This window comes from Coenobita brevimanus, chromosome 89 (genome assembly GCF_032717465.1).
Source record: "Coenobita brevimanus isolate Jiangsu-jjx chromosome 89, ASM3271746v2, whole genome shotgun sequence".
In the NCBI taxonomy this organism is placed as follows: Eukaryota; Metazoa; Arthropoda; class Malacostraca; order Decapoda; family Coenobitidae; genus Coenobita; species Coenobita brevimanus.
In genome coordinates this window covers 8,109,131-8,126,656 of record NC_137042.1, presented here as the reverse complement: position 1 = coordinate 8,126,656, position 17,526 = coordinate 8,109,131, and the positions used below count along the sequence as shown (strand labels likewise).

The window sequence follows — 17,526 nt, the reverse complement described above, 5'->3', positions numbered from 1 at the left end:
GAAAACAGAACAGGTGTTTCATCAATGAATTACCTGTACTGCTTTACGTAGGCATGCTGTGTAGATATTAATGGAGTGTCGTGATGTGTTGGTAGTTCTACTTTCGCACTTTACTTTGTGTTCTACCTTACCCTATCCTTAGACGGTAAAAAAGTTCAGGATGATTATGATGTTGGTGCTCAGTGATAGCACTAATGATGATGGTGTAAGGTGGTAACAGTGTTGGTTCCGATGGTGATGATGACGTGAGGTGGCAGCAGTGTTGATGGTGATACGAGGTGGTACTACAGTAGTGTTTATGACGACGACGGTGTTAGGTGGTAACGGTAATAATGATGATGATGATAATGATGATCGGTGTTAACTGTGTTGGTATTATGACAGCTTGGCCTAGGTGCTGCGGGTCTGTGGTGCCGTACACGACAGGCCGCCCCACTGGCCGCTTGTACCGCACCATCACCGTGGGCCTCCTGGACCTCACTGGGGGCGCCCACTCCCTCTCTCATCTCCCACCCTCACGCATCGCTGATCTAAGGGCCGAAGTCAACCCTCCCGTCCAGCAAGTGACCTTCTACTGGACGGCACCCGGAGACCAGCGCGACCACGGCACAGGTAAGCATAGCACAACACGCCACGTCACGCTTCACTACTCCAGACCAATTCTGTCATGCAACGTTCCACGCCACACCGCTTCGCACCATACCTACCCTGGCACAGAACACCACACCTGCTTCATCATACCGCGCATAATACAACATCACACCACACCACAGTACACTACACTGCACCTACCTCGTGACACCGCACCGCACCACAAGCACCGTACCACGACGCATCACATCTGCCTGCCACAAGACACAACAGTTGTCCCACCATGCCACGCCACTCCTGTCACGCTGCACCACCCCATACCACACCACAAAATACCTGCCCCACCACACAACTTCCTCGCAACATGACAGCACAGCACAGAGCACTATGCCTTACCATGCCACACCAAACCACACCACGCCACACAATACCACCTTGTAACTCGGGCCTGACCGAGAAAACTATGCAGGATACTAGAGTTACTGTGAATATTGTGCCATAATGAAATGCAGCAGTAGCATAATAGTTACTGCCTTAGTAGTATACCATATAGTAAAAATATTTTTCCCATTAGAATTTCACAGTCAGAAAAAATGTATAAAGAAAAGCAGAATGTACCACTAATGTGGAGGTAATATATATATAAACAAAATGTTCTTTTACATGTGTTATAATCAGTGTTTGTGCCGGCAGCGATGCAATACGAGATCGTGTACTCGAGGAATGCAGCTGCCACAGGCCAGGGGTCCGGCGAGACAGCTAATGAGTGGACCACGCCATTTGAGGTTGGTAAATTGTCCACCCACACTGTGCGGTGGGGACGGCACGATGGTGTGTACTATGTGGCCATACGGGCCGTCAGCAGGACAAACGTCCGGGGGCCCTGGTCCAATACTGCTGAAATCTACATGCCACACCCACCCACCACCACCGAGAACATTCGCGGGTCCACTCAGGGAGGCGCTGTGAGCGGCAGTGTGAGTGAGCTGGGGGTAACCACGCCACGCCCGGCCTCCCTCACCACACGGAATATTCTGGCCATTGTGGGTGCGGCGTGTGGCGTGTTGGTGGTTATCCTCATCATGGCCGTGTACTACTTAGTGGTGGTCACGCGCCGCCGACGTCAAAAGCAAGAGAAGCAGGCCATTGACGTGCTGGAGCCGGCCACCACAACCCCCGCCGCCTGCGACACCGACAGTGAGACTGACTCTATCACCAAACCCCCCGCCCCGCCTGAGGCTCTGGCTGTGGGCGAGGCCGAGGTGCAGGGCAAGAGGGCGATGAGCCCCATCCAGTCCTGGCCAGCTTCCACCCTGCTAGCCGAGCACGAGAAGCGACACCCCCAGGACCTGCCTGATGGGGTGGAGAGTAGCGAGCTGAACCTGCCCCAGCCAGACTTGGGCGTGCCCCAGTTCATGCCCACTGTGGCTCCAGTCCCGCCCCACCCCTTCTACTACCACACACCCAACGGACACTACATAGAAGACAACTTGGCCATGGACAGCGGGTCCATGATATCCACTCAGCCCTCGGACTCACTGCTTATGTACAAGGATTCCAACGCCAGTGACTACCCCCAGCCTCCCTCCTCGTCCGTGGCGCCCACACCTGTGTCGTGGGAGGGTGTGCGGCGGCCGGGGCCCACCAAGGTGCCTCCACCCACCCCGCCCAAACCCACCCTCTCAGCCCACCTGACGCTGGGCGGCGGGGTGGCAGCCACGCCGTTGGGTCAGGAGAGGAAGAGGAGAAATGTGACGCAGGTGTAGAGCGGCCAGGGACTCGTAAACCGGCAGTAATGTGCTGGTGGCGCCACGGCAGTCCCACCCCGCCACTCAACACTGCACTCCACTAACATACGTGGGCAAGAGGCCCTAGCTTGGAACATTTAAGGTTTTCTGGTTCTTAGGTTAAACCTCGAATGTCAATTTTTAGTGTTTGATGTGCCCGGTGACTTTCTTTACACTAGTGGGAAGTGGACACCTTCACTAGGTGCGATGATTACCCGTAATAAAACTATAAGTGACGTGAATATGAATTGTACTTCATATCAATAGTATGATTAGTGTTCCTTGGGCGCCAGTAACAGAACACCACATGTCACACCGGAAGACGAACTTTGTGTTTTTGTGAATGTTAAACACAGGCACTTCTGGTGACATGGCCATAACAATAACTGTATTCAAGGGTGCACCGCAGGAGTTTGAACATTTTATGAAACCGCTCTGTATTGAAGTTAAAGTCTGGGTGGCTGCCTCAAGTACATCTAATGAGTGTATTATTAGGCAATACACTAACAGTGCAAGGTAGGGAATGGAGGAGGCTGGGGAGGGGAGGGAGGGGTGAGGAGAGGGAGAAGGAAAGAGATAGAGGCCTCACGTCTAGTAAAATGTTTTAACCTCTTTCAGGCCACCTTTATCTTTTCATTCCGTGGTGTCTGTTTCTTTCTTTGTCCTTTCCTTTTTCAGAATGTTTTAACCATTTTCACCTTCATTTTTTTTTTCCTTATCCTTCCCTCGTTTCTGTTCTTTTCCACTTCCTTTGACTCCTCCTTACTCTTTTCTTTCTGACGTCCACTTTGTATTGTCTTTACTGCCGTCGTCCTTGTCTCTCCTTGCTTCTTCTTCTTCCTTCTCATCACCTCACATCATGCCTCCACTACATCATTTCTCATCCACCTCCACCTCCCAGTCCCCTTTCCTCATCTTCCCCATGCCATTCTCTTTACTTCTTCCCTCACACTCACCCTCGTACCATACTACACATCCATCCACTTTGCATCGTTCTGTCACGTCATTATACGTTATTTCTACCCGTCTCATCAATTCTCGTCACCCATCCCACTCCTTTCGTATCATCACATCCCTTCATCCTCTCACCTCCTCCACACACACCCTCTGATCACTTCCCTTCATGCACCCCACCCCACCTTACCCTCTCTTTCTCACGCCCTCCATTCCTCCCACACTACTACTTTTCATCTACACCCATTGACTGTGTTGAACCCTTGGCTGAACCCTCTCTCCTCTACCCAGCCCACCTACCACCAGCACCCTCTGCCCTCACTTGTCCCCCTTTCCCTGTTCACCTCTTGCTACATCTTCCATTCCTCCTCTTCCTCCATCTACCTCTTTAGGTGCCTTTTTAATTCATACCTTTTGCCCATTCACCTCTCTATCTGCCCTTTTCGTTCAAGCTTTCTTCCTCAGCCACGTATTTAGCTACCTTTTTATTTTTCCCTCTCTCCCATTCATCCCTGTAGCAGCCTTTTTTCGTCCCTCCTTCTCCCATCTCACAGTTTGATTGCCTGCTTCCCCTCGACTCCACATCACTTTCTCGTTTCTTGTACATACGGACCTTAGCATCTCGTCTTCCTATTTATCTTTTTACGTATTTGCATCCATTTTCTCCCTAGTCTATTTCCCCAGTACTCTTCTCCCTTCAGAGTGGCTGCCTCTGTCCCACCCTCAACTTACCATCCTCCTTCCCTGCATAACTAGTCGCCTTTCCTTCAACTTTCTGTGCATTTTTCTTGTGTAACTACATGCCCACATTTCTTCCTTCTCTCCTTCCTCCCTCTACATTACCTTCTCCCTCTACTCCTTCCTTTCCAACCCACCGCTCCTCGGTCTCCACTCTCAGTGCAACAGTGTGTTTACTTAATGAGTTTTGATGCTTGTGCTCAGTGCCATCTGTGTGGTGCATGAAGATGTAGATTTAACGCAACTTGTGAATGTAATAACTGTACATTAATTTCGGTCATCTGATACGGTGAACCATCAGTGATGAATAAGAGACCTGTATCCCGTGGCCTGCGCTTTCCGAGGTGACCCTTTGCGCATTCCGAGGTGACCCGTTGCTCATCCCGAGGTTGCCCAGTGCGCATTCCAAGGTGACTTGTTCGACCTTGATCAAGTCTCAGTCGGTCCGTGCCTCCAGCTAAGCGAAGCACTCCACTCACCGAAGGACTTGGAGACTACATACCGTTTTAAGTTTTCTAATTCATAATAATATTTAGCTGTGAACTCTTTGTATGTGCGTGTGCGTGTGTGTGTGTGTGTGTATGTGTGTGTGTGTGTGTCGGCTTCTCATTGTTGGGAGGGGGGAGTGGTGTCGCTTGCCTCGTGTTCGTACCATAGCTCCTGCCCTTTTTCACTCACCACCGGTGGCTGTCTCCCAGGGGGTCGTATTCTGAGTGGCAATGGAAATTTCGTAGCACTTCGCTCTTAGCGATTTATTATGTACATTAAACCTCAGCATTGTCTTTTATATTCTTGATGCAAACGTTGTCGATATTAAAATGATGGGGATAAACATACAAGAGCCTTTTAATATGTAGCTGCAAAATAACTCACTGTGCCAGAGGTGTTTGAAGCTTCCTATGCCACTTCAGGCTGCGTACCTCAGTGGCATTGGAGCTTCGTAGCACCTTTTTCTTAGCGATTTATTACACGCCAATATTCTCTCTTATGTTACCTATGTATTTTTGTATCGCCATAGGTTGTCTCGGTAACATATGTGATATAACAGGCAAAATAAATCGCTGGGTAAGTGACGAAACGAAATATCCGAAGCGACTAGAAATACGACCCTCAATTGTAATATTTCTCGTACTTGATATAATATGAATTTGTCGTCCACCTGGGAAGAAGATTCTGCACATGATTTCCTCTATGATGTATTTATAAGAGCACCGTTCCTTTTGTATATGATGTACATAGTTTTTTTGTGCCAAATTTCATGTAGGCCATGTCTATTTTTGTACTTGTGGTGAACGAGTCGTGGATACCGATAGTGTGATGGTGGCGTCCTTGCTCACACTTTTTTTTTTTTTTTTTTTTTATGTGAACGACTCTGGGCATAGACTTGACGGTTCGTTCCCTGAGGCCTATCAGCCCTCCTACGTGCCACACACCTTCACATGCATGTCACCGCTTCGGCGCTAATACCCACCGTCTGTATGGAATACGTTCTATAGCTATCTCATTCAGAACTGGGGCAGTGGTATTAGCCGAAGTGCTTTTAGTTAAAAACATGTCGGTGGGTCTTGTCGAAGATCAGTAGTCAGATGTATCGAAATTTGGTGTGTGGCTATCGTGTTCACAACCTCTTTCAGGACAAGCAACTCCCACCGCTCGTTCTTTGACCATGCGGATCACTGGAGTCGTAGTGCTGAATGACAGTAAAACTTTTTGTGCTCTAAAATGTAAACCCAGCAGAAAGTGTGCTTGGAAAAGAAACATAACGTAGATAAGAGGAGTGTAATATGCCATGATTTGACAATGCCATGAGTTGTTCAGATTAAGAATTACACTCATGTATCTAAAGTGTGTGTGTTTTTTTTTCTTTTTCTTTTTTTTTTTTTTAAGAAGTGGCAATCATTTCGGCCCAACGTGGACCCTCTGCAGGTTAGGCAGTGTTTCAGAGTGTGATTGTTATTCTTCAAGTATAACAATTCATTTTTCAGGTAAACATTATTGGAAGGCTGATCATATAAGGACGCCACCAACTGCAACCCATCTCTAGTGGTTACCCGTAGCATACCAGAAGCCTGAACGTAACTTAGGGCTAGTCACTTTTAGACTGGCGTGGGGATTATTCATAAATGATAAGATCCAAAACGTCAACTCTTGCTTGTGCTGCTTGTACATATGTGTGGGATCAACTTACACTTCACAGCACGATATAGGCGAGCACAGCTTTGACAGAGGCGTGTTCTGCCTGTGAGTGGGCGTGACTGTTTCCATGTTTAATAGCTGTAAGAGCTGCTTCAGCGAAAAAGACCAGTTTCTTTTTTCATATATATAGTTCTGTGCACTTTCGTAAACTTGCAGGGAAAAACACTGGCTGGTTGCATAGTTTTTGCTGTAACCAAACTACAGTACTCATGAAAGTGGATTTAACCAGTTGAGCCCAGGGATGTCATTTCTCATTTTATTCTTGCCTTCTCCTGACGATTTTGTTTAACTTAAGGTAGACTTTTCCTTCTTGAAGGGTCGATACAGCACAAGTATACCCGTTCACTACGAGAAACCTTTCCTCAGTTGAATAATATCGTTTGGTAGCAGCAAGAATAAAATAAAGGTACCTCGGACCCAAAGCTCTAAGTAATCTGTCACTTCACTCATTTTAATGCCTGATACTTTAATGACTTAGTTTCTTGTCAGATGAAGATGACGGAGGCAATGGATCGTGTTCTTGTGAGGTCAGGAAGCTTTTTAGCACCTTTTTCCATAGTGATATGTTTTCCATACTCCGCATTAATTTTCTCGTGTATGGCTTGCATCATTTCAGCATCAATATAATTTCCATAAATAACATGCAAAAAAGTCTAAAGTACCATATGAAGAAATAATCCGGAAAAAATGTGGTGTTAGAGATTATCCTTGGCCTACGAGAATACGGGCCTACTCAGAAATGAAGTGCCCCCGTGAGGGCAACTCCGCTGAGCTGCCCGAGCTGCCCCGCCTCTGCATCCAAGCTGACCGAGGTGAGCACCCACCCCGACTGTGCTCATAGTTTTCTCACCTCAAGGTTCCAGTGTTCCCTGCTCCCAGTACACTCTTACCTCATATTCCCTCGAACCAGAATGCTCTCTCCTCAAAGTCGCAGTTTTACGTACTTTCAGAGCTTTCAAGTTCCCGGTGTCGTCAGTTATAAAACATAACCCTAAGTTCTGAATTTTCGAGACACTGTCGTCTCGAGTTTCCAGCCTTTTCTACTTTCAGTACAAAATCACCTCATATTCCTAATATTCCCTTCCCTCAAAACACTTTCGCTTAAGAATCCTGGTATTCTGTACTCTCAAAATACTCTCGCCTCTACTCCCGGTGTTCCGTACTTTCTCACCTCAGGGTGTTCCCCGCTCTCAGACCTGAGACCTTCCTTTTCAAACACTCGCGTCAAATTCATAGTGTTTCCTTCTTACAAATCACCACGCCCAATGTTGCAGTGCTCTTTATACTTAGCACATTCTCACATCAAGTACCCAGCGTTCCTTACGCTCACATATATCCCATCAAGACCCCAATGTTCCGTATTCTCGGAACACTTGCACATCAGAGTCATGGTATTCTCTGTTCTGGAAACGCTTACCTGAAGGTCCCATTGTTTCACACTACCAAAACTCTCTCACCCCAAGTTCCCAGTGCCCTCTACTCTAAAGTACTTCTAACTTGGAGTTCCAAATACTCTTTGCTTTATAGTGTCCCAGTCTCCGCTGTCCTTCCTTCCTTCCTTCTCACCTCACCCTTATTGCTACAAGGGTCCGCCAATGGTCTTCATTGTTGCCACTCAGCAGAGACCTTGTCGAGTTTGAGCTAAGCAAATGCCAGTTTTCTTTCCGTATATATACCTTTAGTTTATACGTACTGCATATACATTTAGTTTACATTTATACTCCTCTACTTATATTTTAGGTTTAAAACATGAAAATTCAGTACTGCTTGCTTTATATCCAAATAAGACGTTTGTGTGTGTGGTTTTGTTATCGTTTTATTTTACAGGAACTCATATCAAGCTGCTTTAGCACTATGTAACGCTGTGCGATAATCATTACTGTATAAGTCTGCACATTTATGTTTTAGACTTTCAAAGAGATCCACGAGAGTGACGAACCCGAGAAGAGAGTGCACCAAACCGTGGAAGAAAGAGCAAGCTTGTCTCCAGCGCACCAGGGGAAGGAATTTACAAACGAACCTACAGTCGGTTTCCTGTCGTGATTTACAACTTACAGTCGATTCCCTGTCGTAAATTAAAGTTCGGAATCTACTCCCTGTCGTAACTTACAGTCGATCCTCTGATGTGTATTTACAGGAAAAGCAAGAGACAGTTGTACTGCCTTCATCTTTCCTTGCCCATTCTTCTGAGCAGATATAACCTACGATCATTTTCCTCCAGTATACAAGATTTGTTTTTGTAAAGGGAACAAGAAACATGGGAAGACTGCTTTCTCACCTCCTCCTCCTCCTTCCTCGGAAAACCTCACAGTTACGACGGAGAATTTGACCATAAGCGTGTTTGTGATTGCCAGCCCCAGAGCCTCGGCCAGTGCGTGATTTGTGTGCCTGTCATAAGGAAGTGTGGATCACCCCGTCCATGTTCATGTACTGTTATTGTGTTCTACTCATTAAGGCAGCCACGATTGTTTGCCCAGACATAACTGTAACTGTTTTGTAATGTCGGGTCGCGTCCCTCAGGCCTCACTAAGAGCATGACATCAATACTAGTCCAAATAATGGCTAGTGAATCTTTTTATAATGTCTAAGGTAAAAAAAAAAAAATAATAATAGTAACTCGAACCGGGAGAAGCTATATCGAGCCTCCAGGATAAACAGTGTATATATATTCTGCCCACTTTAACTTGGCCTAAAAGTGTCATCTCTCCCTCTTGAACGCTGAGCTGGAATAAGAGATTAGCACAAAACAGCGCTAGCCACGTAGAAGTGTTAAGGCAACGATGTAAAACCGTTGTACCGTCTTATTCTCTGTTATTGAGCTAAAGGAAATAGGCAGCAGGGCACAGATCTCCGCCACGATGAGGTGGAAGTAGTCTGCACCACTACATCTTCCCTACAATGCAACTCTCCACCAGAACTGAGTTGGTGCTTATATGTATTGGAACTAAAGCATTCTCTCGAGAATATTATTTGCTTAATTAGTATTTTAAAAATTGGCAAGTTCTTTGACCAAGTTAAAGCAGATGAACTTGTGCCTATAAGGCTGCTGAAAAACTTTTTTTTTTTTTTTTTAACTGACACGTTCTTTGGCCAAGTTAAAGTGGACGAACTATTGTGGCATGTTAGGCTGATGGCTGGTGCCCGAGGGAGCGACGACCCCCCCACCCCCTACGGCTGGACGAATTGGGTCTGGCTGGCAGTGTCTGGTGTTAGGATACGGAGGCCCCCACTCGTACGTCACGCCACACCACGCAATGACCCTCTCACCCACGTTGGGACGTGGACAGTCTTGCTCGAAAAATGAAGTTGCCAAACAGGGACTAAGCACAGTGTTGACTTCTACATTAGTAGTGTCTCAAAACTGAGCAGAAGGTTAGCTGTTGCTCTAACAGAACCTGAACCTTGGACGGAACCCTGTGATTTGTTTCCTCTTGTCGATCACATGTTTTAAGCAAGTGTGTCCACGCCCTTACAGTGCCCTTTTGTTTAATGTCAGGCCGCCCGAGGAGATGTAGTGGCGCCTGTGGTCTCCACTCACTCATTTTATTTACTGTTAATGAGTCTAGCAGCTAACACAGCAAATAATTCTCTTGCCAAATTTACAAGCCAGAATTTTCGAGTTTTAACTCTATTCACTTGATTTCTATGCCTCAGGGCTTTAGACGGTTGACGTGGTACAGTTTTCAGACTCGCTGAACTAGTCATAATTACTGTACTTTGAATAAGTACTGGAATAATCTTTCTGAGGGATACTGTATTTGTGAGTGTTCGAGTAAATTTGGAGTGTTAGGGTAAAGGAGGACATGGATCTCGGTGCATATTGTTTTAATTGGCTCTTACTCCCAAAGAATTTTCTGGGTTATTCGTGAGTCCAGACCAAATTTTTTAAGCATTTATAAATCGTAATAAAATGTTTGAATGTCACTGAATGCCAGCATACACGTATAATGCATTTATGAATCCCAAAGAATAGTTTCTGGATCTGTAACTCCTTGCCAACAATTCGCTAGTATCATTGAATGCCAGAGTAGTCTTGTGCGGTTATAAATGTTTCGAGTTAATGACATGTTTGAGTCACCGAAATAGGTGTTTGAATATTTTTGTGCCTTCAGGCATTTATGATTTATTATTGCTTTGATTATATGGCTACAAAAGTAAGGCCTTTTTAGTAAATATGAACACCGAAATAAATTATGTTTGTGTGTGTAGAAATCAACATAAAACATTAAGCAATTGGCAGTCTCCATGATGCTTTGAATATTTGTGAGCTTCGAGGTTAAGATTAGAGTATTCGTCAGTTTAGGAGAACCTTTTTTAACCAGGTTTTTAAAATCAGGGGTTTGAGTATTTAATATTATCAACTTTTTTTCATTCTATAGCAAATCCGAGGGCATACTTTCGGATATTTAACCCGTCGCATTCCGGCAGATTTTTCACCAGTGACCCCCCCCCCCCCAAATCCTGGCAGATATTCAGAAAAAAAAAAATTTAAACTCAAACCTCCACTTTTTATGAGGAACATTGGAAAATACCAAAAAAGTACTTACCTGAGCTTATAAGTGCGCTATACAGGTGTCCCTCCAAACACCTGGTACCATCTTCTCTGGGCGCACACTGCTGCTGTCACATTTTCTATCGTAGGGGTAACTATTGCAAACCACTCAGAATAGGTAGATATATGTTCATTTGGTATGAATTTATATGTAGTACACAAATATATTTGTTCTCACACAGTACTATAGGCGATATAAGCATTGTTTCACTCACCGAACACATCAGCATAGAGCACCTTCCTTAGCGATGGTACCTCCTTATCACTTTGCTCGTTTCTTCCTCTGGAGCCACATAATCTTTGTCCTCCACATCGTCGTCGATTGGAAATCACTTTCGCATGTGAAGGCATCAGGGTGGCTTGAATTTCATCATCGGAGAGACTGTGGCGGTACCTGTCTTTACTGGCCAGGTCACTGCTAACAGGTGAGTTGCTGAGACAATGGCGTGTGGGGGTCACACGGGGTTAGACAGTGTCGTCGTCTGGCGGCTGGTAGAGGAAGGTCTCCCACGTATGCCTACCAAAAAACAACCGCGAAACTTGAAAAATGTGCAAATGATGGACCTCGCAATTGCAGAACGTACCGGTACGTCATTGGGTCTCAGCATGAAAGTTGTCTACCCATACGTCGTCGGGACACGACGGGTTAAAAGCCACAGTGAAATAATCAAAGTATGAATGTTTTGTAAAGTTCAGCTAGTTTCAGAATTTTATTTTGTATATTGCATTTCCATTCACTTATCTGTGCAATATATATATATATATATATATATATATATATAGTTATTATTATTACTCTTATTGAGTGGAGAGGCCAACAGTTAACCTTCCAGCAACCCCAAAGCCAGTGAGAGGGTTGAAGCGTGCATCCCGGGCGGGCGAGGTAGAGTGGGGCCCCTTGCGTGTGTAACTCTTATCTCTTAGTGATGAGGATTGCTGTCACCTGTTTGTTACGAAGCCACTGTGATTTATGTAGTTTATCATTACTCTTTAGATATTTATATGAGAGTCTGTGTCACAATTATTCCTTCTTTTTTTTCATTTATCTAGTCGTGGAATCCATACACCATCGTCCTTCTGTACAGATCTCAAAATAAAAAGACTCATTGCTGATGTGTTTCCTTTCATCCTTTAAAAATGACTGATTATGTATTTATGTATGTATGTAAACATGCATGGATGTATGTATATGTTTTATAAAATGGCAGCCTCGCTTACATCAGATCATATACATCTACATACAGGTTCTGAGCGTTTTATATACAGTAGATCCTTCAGTGCATTTGAACGTTAGGTCCGAGGAATACTAGTTTTCTCTCCGCCAATTGGGAAGTGACCCGCCCCCAGTACTGCATCACTCACGGGTGTAGGTGTGGAAGGCACTGGAGTGTAGGGAGAGAAGTGCCGGTGGAAATTTGTGTATTTACTGCATTGTAAATTGGACTCTTAACACTGTAAACCCGAATCTAACACCTTTAAATTCTAACACTCAAAATTTTGTCATTACTCAACCCCGTCCCGGAGGGGCTCGGGCATGGGTGTTGTTTTCACTCAGTTTGTTTGTCTGTTAACAACTTTATGCGAGAGGTACATGTGCGATTTTGAAATTACAGGGATGATGGACTATGACCTGGTCACATGACTAAATTTTGGGCCGAGGCCTAGGCTGTAGGCCCAAAAAATGTTTTATGAAATCGTTTTTTTGCCTTAACTCCTTTTAAATTCGTCATATCGACATGAAACGAAAACCTGAAGGTGCATCTTTCAAATCTGCATCCTCATTACATCAGAGGGGTCACCCCCCCCTAGTTAGCGGTAGGGGGGTCAATGTCAGGAGGGTCGGGCCTAAAATTTTAAAATGGCATAATATCGTCAGTTTTCACTCAATTTACTCCAACTTTGATATGTGACATCTTTGACTAGAAATCCTGTTGTGTTTATACGTCAGCACTAAAATGACTGCAGGGGACAGGTTTGCTGTGCCTTGGCATCGCTTCTTGTTGTAAATCTGATTCTAATACGCTACAGTTTGTAAATCATATTCTAACATTCTAATACACCACATAAATCAGATCCAAGTACGAGTATGTACTCAGAGTTAATCATATTCTGATGCACTGTAAATCAGATTCATATCCTTCATGAAAATCAGTTCTTATAGACTGTGAATTATATTTTAATGTTCAGTGTAAATCAAATGCTGACACAACGTAAATCAAAGTCTGTTACTTACATAATATCCAACAGAATACACCCACATGCATATTATACATTGTAGTAGGTGGGGAAGTTCACCACCCAATCACGCGATGTCGTGCATCCTGGTATCTGCACAATGAGTGACGAGCCAGATCTGTAACCTAAGAAAGTATTACGTTGCGTGGTAAACACACACCCAGCAAATGGACGTATGGTAGTGTAGTAGTGCTCTAAGCAGATGTTGCCCATAATGATTTACATCTGAGGGTGGGTTCGGTGTCGTTACTCATGTGAGCCGTCTTAGGTATCAGGGTTATGCAACTAGTCACTTACCTTAAATGTCTGGATTAGGTAGCCGAGCCCAGGACCTCTACTGTCCTGATGCTGTAATTAATCTATAATAATAAAGGCGAGTATTTGTATGTTTGTTACCTATAAACCCGGCTCCCTTAGGGTTTACCCCCACCTATGATACATATTCAGAATCAGCATGATCCAGGGAGTGTTTTGGTACATAATTTATTAGGATTATTTGTATGTTGAAAAGATACATTAGGTATATTACCCGAAGGCCCAGTCAGTCCTCCGCAGGAGCTAGCCGAAAAAGTCCGCCCAGAGGGCGGACCTTTTCGGTTAGTAATTAATAAAGCAAAGAAAATATCCTGCAGGAGAGAGGTGACGGAGTGGTAATAATACTGACCTGGTTCTGATATCGCAGGTTAAATCTTACTGTATCAGGAAGCGATATGATTGGGCTATAATCTGGGCCACTATAGTCTGTTTATTTTCATCTGAGGGAACTGAGTCATTTTCACAACTTTAATTCTGCACTGTGGTTGCATGAAATTTGATCAGTCTTGGTTACGAAACAGGAATGAATTTTCTTGGTTACTGTCAGTCCTCCAGCCTGACAATACTTGGCTAGCAACAGAGCTGGAAATGGTTAGAGGTACTTGTCTGGTTGGAGTAAACACATCATAGCACCAGTATCGTGCCACAAATCCCTGCCACATGCCATGAAAACACCCATGCACTTGTCAACACACCACACAATACACCCCAGACTCTAGATTACCAAGGACCTAGATTCCACAGGCTCCGATTCCACAGGCTCTAGAATGCCTAAGTTCTAGATTGCCCAGACTCTAAAATACACAAACTCTAGATTTCCCGGGCTTTAGATTCCCCAGGCTCTAGATTCCTCAGGCTTTAGATACGCAGGCTCTAGAACTCTGGTGGTCGTCCGTACACAAGTGGTGGTATGTGCATGAGAGACGACGTGCAACAACTCCATGCCGTGCCTAGTAATGAAAACAGGCTTGGGGAAAAATCTCTAGGATGCAGGCAGTGTGTAAAGAGATCGATGGAAAGATGGATAAATAGATACACAGACACTGATAGTCCTTTGTGTTTGGGGTATTAGGTTGGTAAGCAGGTAGACAGATAAAAAGACAGATGAATAGACACTAAGGCAGTTAGGTTGGTAGGTAAATAGATAGATGGATAGATACTTTTAGACAGATAAAAATAGATACAGTAGATGGATAGATGAGCAGATAGGTACACTGATGAATATTAATACACATTACTATTCATTCTCATACTGATAATCGGATTAGTGAGGAATTATTCATCACAGGAACCTTCTTCGCTCCAATAGATTAACGATAAAAAAATGCAAGTTCTTTGTTTATGGCAATTTTTACGATCCATGCAAAGTCTGAGAGAGAGAGAGAGAGAGAGATTAAATATTAAGTGTGGTTATATGTGTGTGCTTGTATGAATGTTTAGAGAGATGTGCATTTGGGGAAGTGGTGTTGTGGTACTGAGAGTAATTTGCACGATCAAAGAGTTTTACTTCCAGTGTTGGAGGGAACAATTTGAGATGCTGAATTGTGTGTGCCTATAGAGGACGAAAAGCCTGTCATAGATTTTAAAAGAAATTTCTGGAGATGATGCTATATGTTGTAGTGTCGAGTGGTGTGGTGTGGTGTGGTGTGGTGTGTGTGATGTTTATATATAATGTAGTGTGGTGTGATGCGGTGTGTATGCATAGATGTGTAGTGCTGTGTGATGTGTACATGTATACTGTAGTGTGATGTGATGTGGTGTGTATGTGCAGTGCAGTGCAGTGTGGTGTGGTGTGTATATGTGGTGTGATGTGGCGTGTGGTGTGGTGTAGCGTGGTGTGTATACGTAATATGGTGGGGGGTGAAATGTGGCGCAGTGTAGTGTAGTGTGGTGTGGTGTATATATGTGGTGTGATTTGGTATGGTGTACCGTGGTGTAGTAGGGTGTAATGTGGTGTGGTTTCGTGTGTGTGTAGCATGGTGTATGCATGTAGTGTGACTGGTGCGTAGTTTAGTGTAATGTGTAGTGTTGTGTAATGCAGTATAGAGTTGTATAGTGTAATGTAGGGTAGGGTAGGGTAGTGTAGTGTAGTGTAGTGTAGTGTGGCGTGTGGTGTACTGTGGTGAGATGTGATGAAATGCGATGTGCAATGTATGTGTAATGGAGTATAGTGTAGTGTGGTGTAGTGAAATGTAATGTTGTTTTGTGTGCTTTGGTGTGGTGTGGTGTGTGGTGTGCTTGTGTAGTGTGGGATAGTGTGTGTTAAGGTGTGGTGCTATATACATATATCATGTAGAGTTGTGTGGTATGGTATCGTGTCGTGGGATGTGAAGTGATTTAATGTATTGTGATGTGATGCTATGTTGCGATGTAGTGTATTGTGATGTGCATGTGTAGCGTGGTATGGCATGGTGTGCATGTGTGGTGTGATGTGCATGTGTGTTGCGGTGTAGTGTGGTGTGGTGTGGTATCATTTGTAGCGTGGTGTGGTGTGGTGTCGTGTCGTGTCGTGTAGTATAATAAAGTGTGTCGTGGTGTGATGAGCATATGTAGTTTGGTGTGATGTAGGGTACATGTGTAATATGTTATGGGTATGGTGCGGTATGATGTGCATATGAAGTGTGATGTGACTATATGTAGTTTGGTGTAAATGTTTTGGTGAGTCTGTGTGTCTGTGTGGTGTGGAGTGGTGTTTTGTGGTATAGAAAGTATGCATAGTTTGGTGTCATGTGGTAGGTTGAACTGAGGTGTGAAGTGCTTGTACAGTGTGGCTTGTATGATAATTATAGTGAAACGATTATAGTGGTGTAAGTTTTTATAATGTTGGGTGCTGAGTAGGCTTGGTATATAGAAAACTGCTTCACTGTTTTCCCTATATGCCTTGTTTGTAAGTATACTGTATTAAAAAAATAATAATAATAACTTCATCTCCCGTAGACTGAATAAAATCATCTTGCGTTCGTTGGAAAGAAAATTATGTAAAAATAGATGTACCTCACACGCAATAGATTATACAAATTACAGTATTTAAAATTTCAGTGTGACCGATATGAATCAGGGGCATAAATGTCGGAAAATACTACGCTCTTAAATGGAGGCAATATTAAAAGCCTCTTACGCTATGATAAAACACTGGCGAGCAGGAAGCGTTTATGCAGCACTGATAGCCCGTGTGTGTGACTGTAATACCAGAATAAGTATGCTTCAAGGTCGTATTCTAAGTGGTTTTGAATATTTCTCTATACTTTTTCCTTTGCAATTTATTCTGAACATTATTCATCATTATTCTCTTGGATGATATTTATGCACGATGCCGATACTTAAATTATGTAAGTTGCATATAAGAGAGTGTTGTAGTGAAATAGGCAAATAAATCGTTGAGGAAGAGCAGATATCAAGCCTTCTTTGCCACCGAGAATACAAACCTGAGTCTGACAGGGAAGGTGGAATGGTGATGCAAGTATGAACAGTCAGATAACAGAATATAATTGTCAGGAGTTAACAAAAATAAAGTAGCTGATTTTTTAACCAATGCAGTGAAGGCTTAATGCACACAATACTTGAAGTGTTTAGGCTATATTTCTGTCCTTGTCTTAATCCCATCGAGTGGATAGCTGAACTGTAACTTATTATAACAAACAGCTTGGAGACGAACAATAGGTCTGTTGCTGTTTGCTTTCCATGTACTCCGTATGAAGCACACAAGGAGGAGTGAAAAGGAAGCCGATAGCCACTCGAAAACGTAATCTCTCGGCCAGAATCTAGTTCGTATTCAGAATCGTGACACCAGGTAACCCACCCTTTAGATGCTATTTTCTTTTCCAAGTATTAAATATACCACATCACGGAAATTATACCTTACATTTGCTTTTTTTTTTTTTTTTTTTTAAAGATAAACACGCATACTTCAGACGCCAGCAACCTAGTAAGTTAGTAAGTATACGCACGCACACGTGCACACACACACACACACACACACACACACACACACACACACACACACACACACACACACACATGCACGCGCGCGCGCGTTTGCTAGTCAAAACCATCGTCAATTTTTCTGATCTTAAATTCAGCGCTTGTTTTCCCCTCCCAACGGATAATGCCCAGAATTTTACTTGATCTGAAAGAATGTTTAGACAGTATTTTCTCTCT

At 43.9% G+C, this 17,526-nt stretch overlaps 1 protein-coding gene across 1 annotated transcript in view; it reads left to right on the top strand.

Moving 5' to 3' along the window:
* The window catches only part of LOC145411352 (calcium-activated chloride channel regulator 2-like), a 121,937-nt gene extending 119,580 nt beyond the window's left edge, over positions 1–2,357 (top strand). The window contains exons 7-8 of the mRNA XM_080281378.1: positions 385–612; positions 1,285–2,357. Coding sequence (XP_080137504.1) covers positions 385–612; positions 1,285–2,357 — 1,301 coding nt within the window. The remainder of the gene's footprint in view (positions 1–384; positions 613–1,284) is intronic.
* Positions 2,358–17,526: the final 15,169 nt, after the last annotated feature.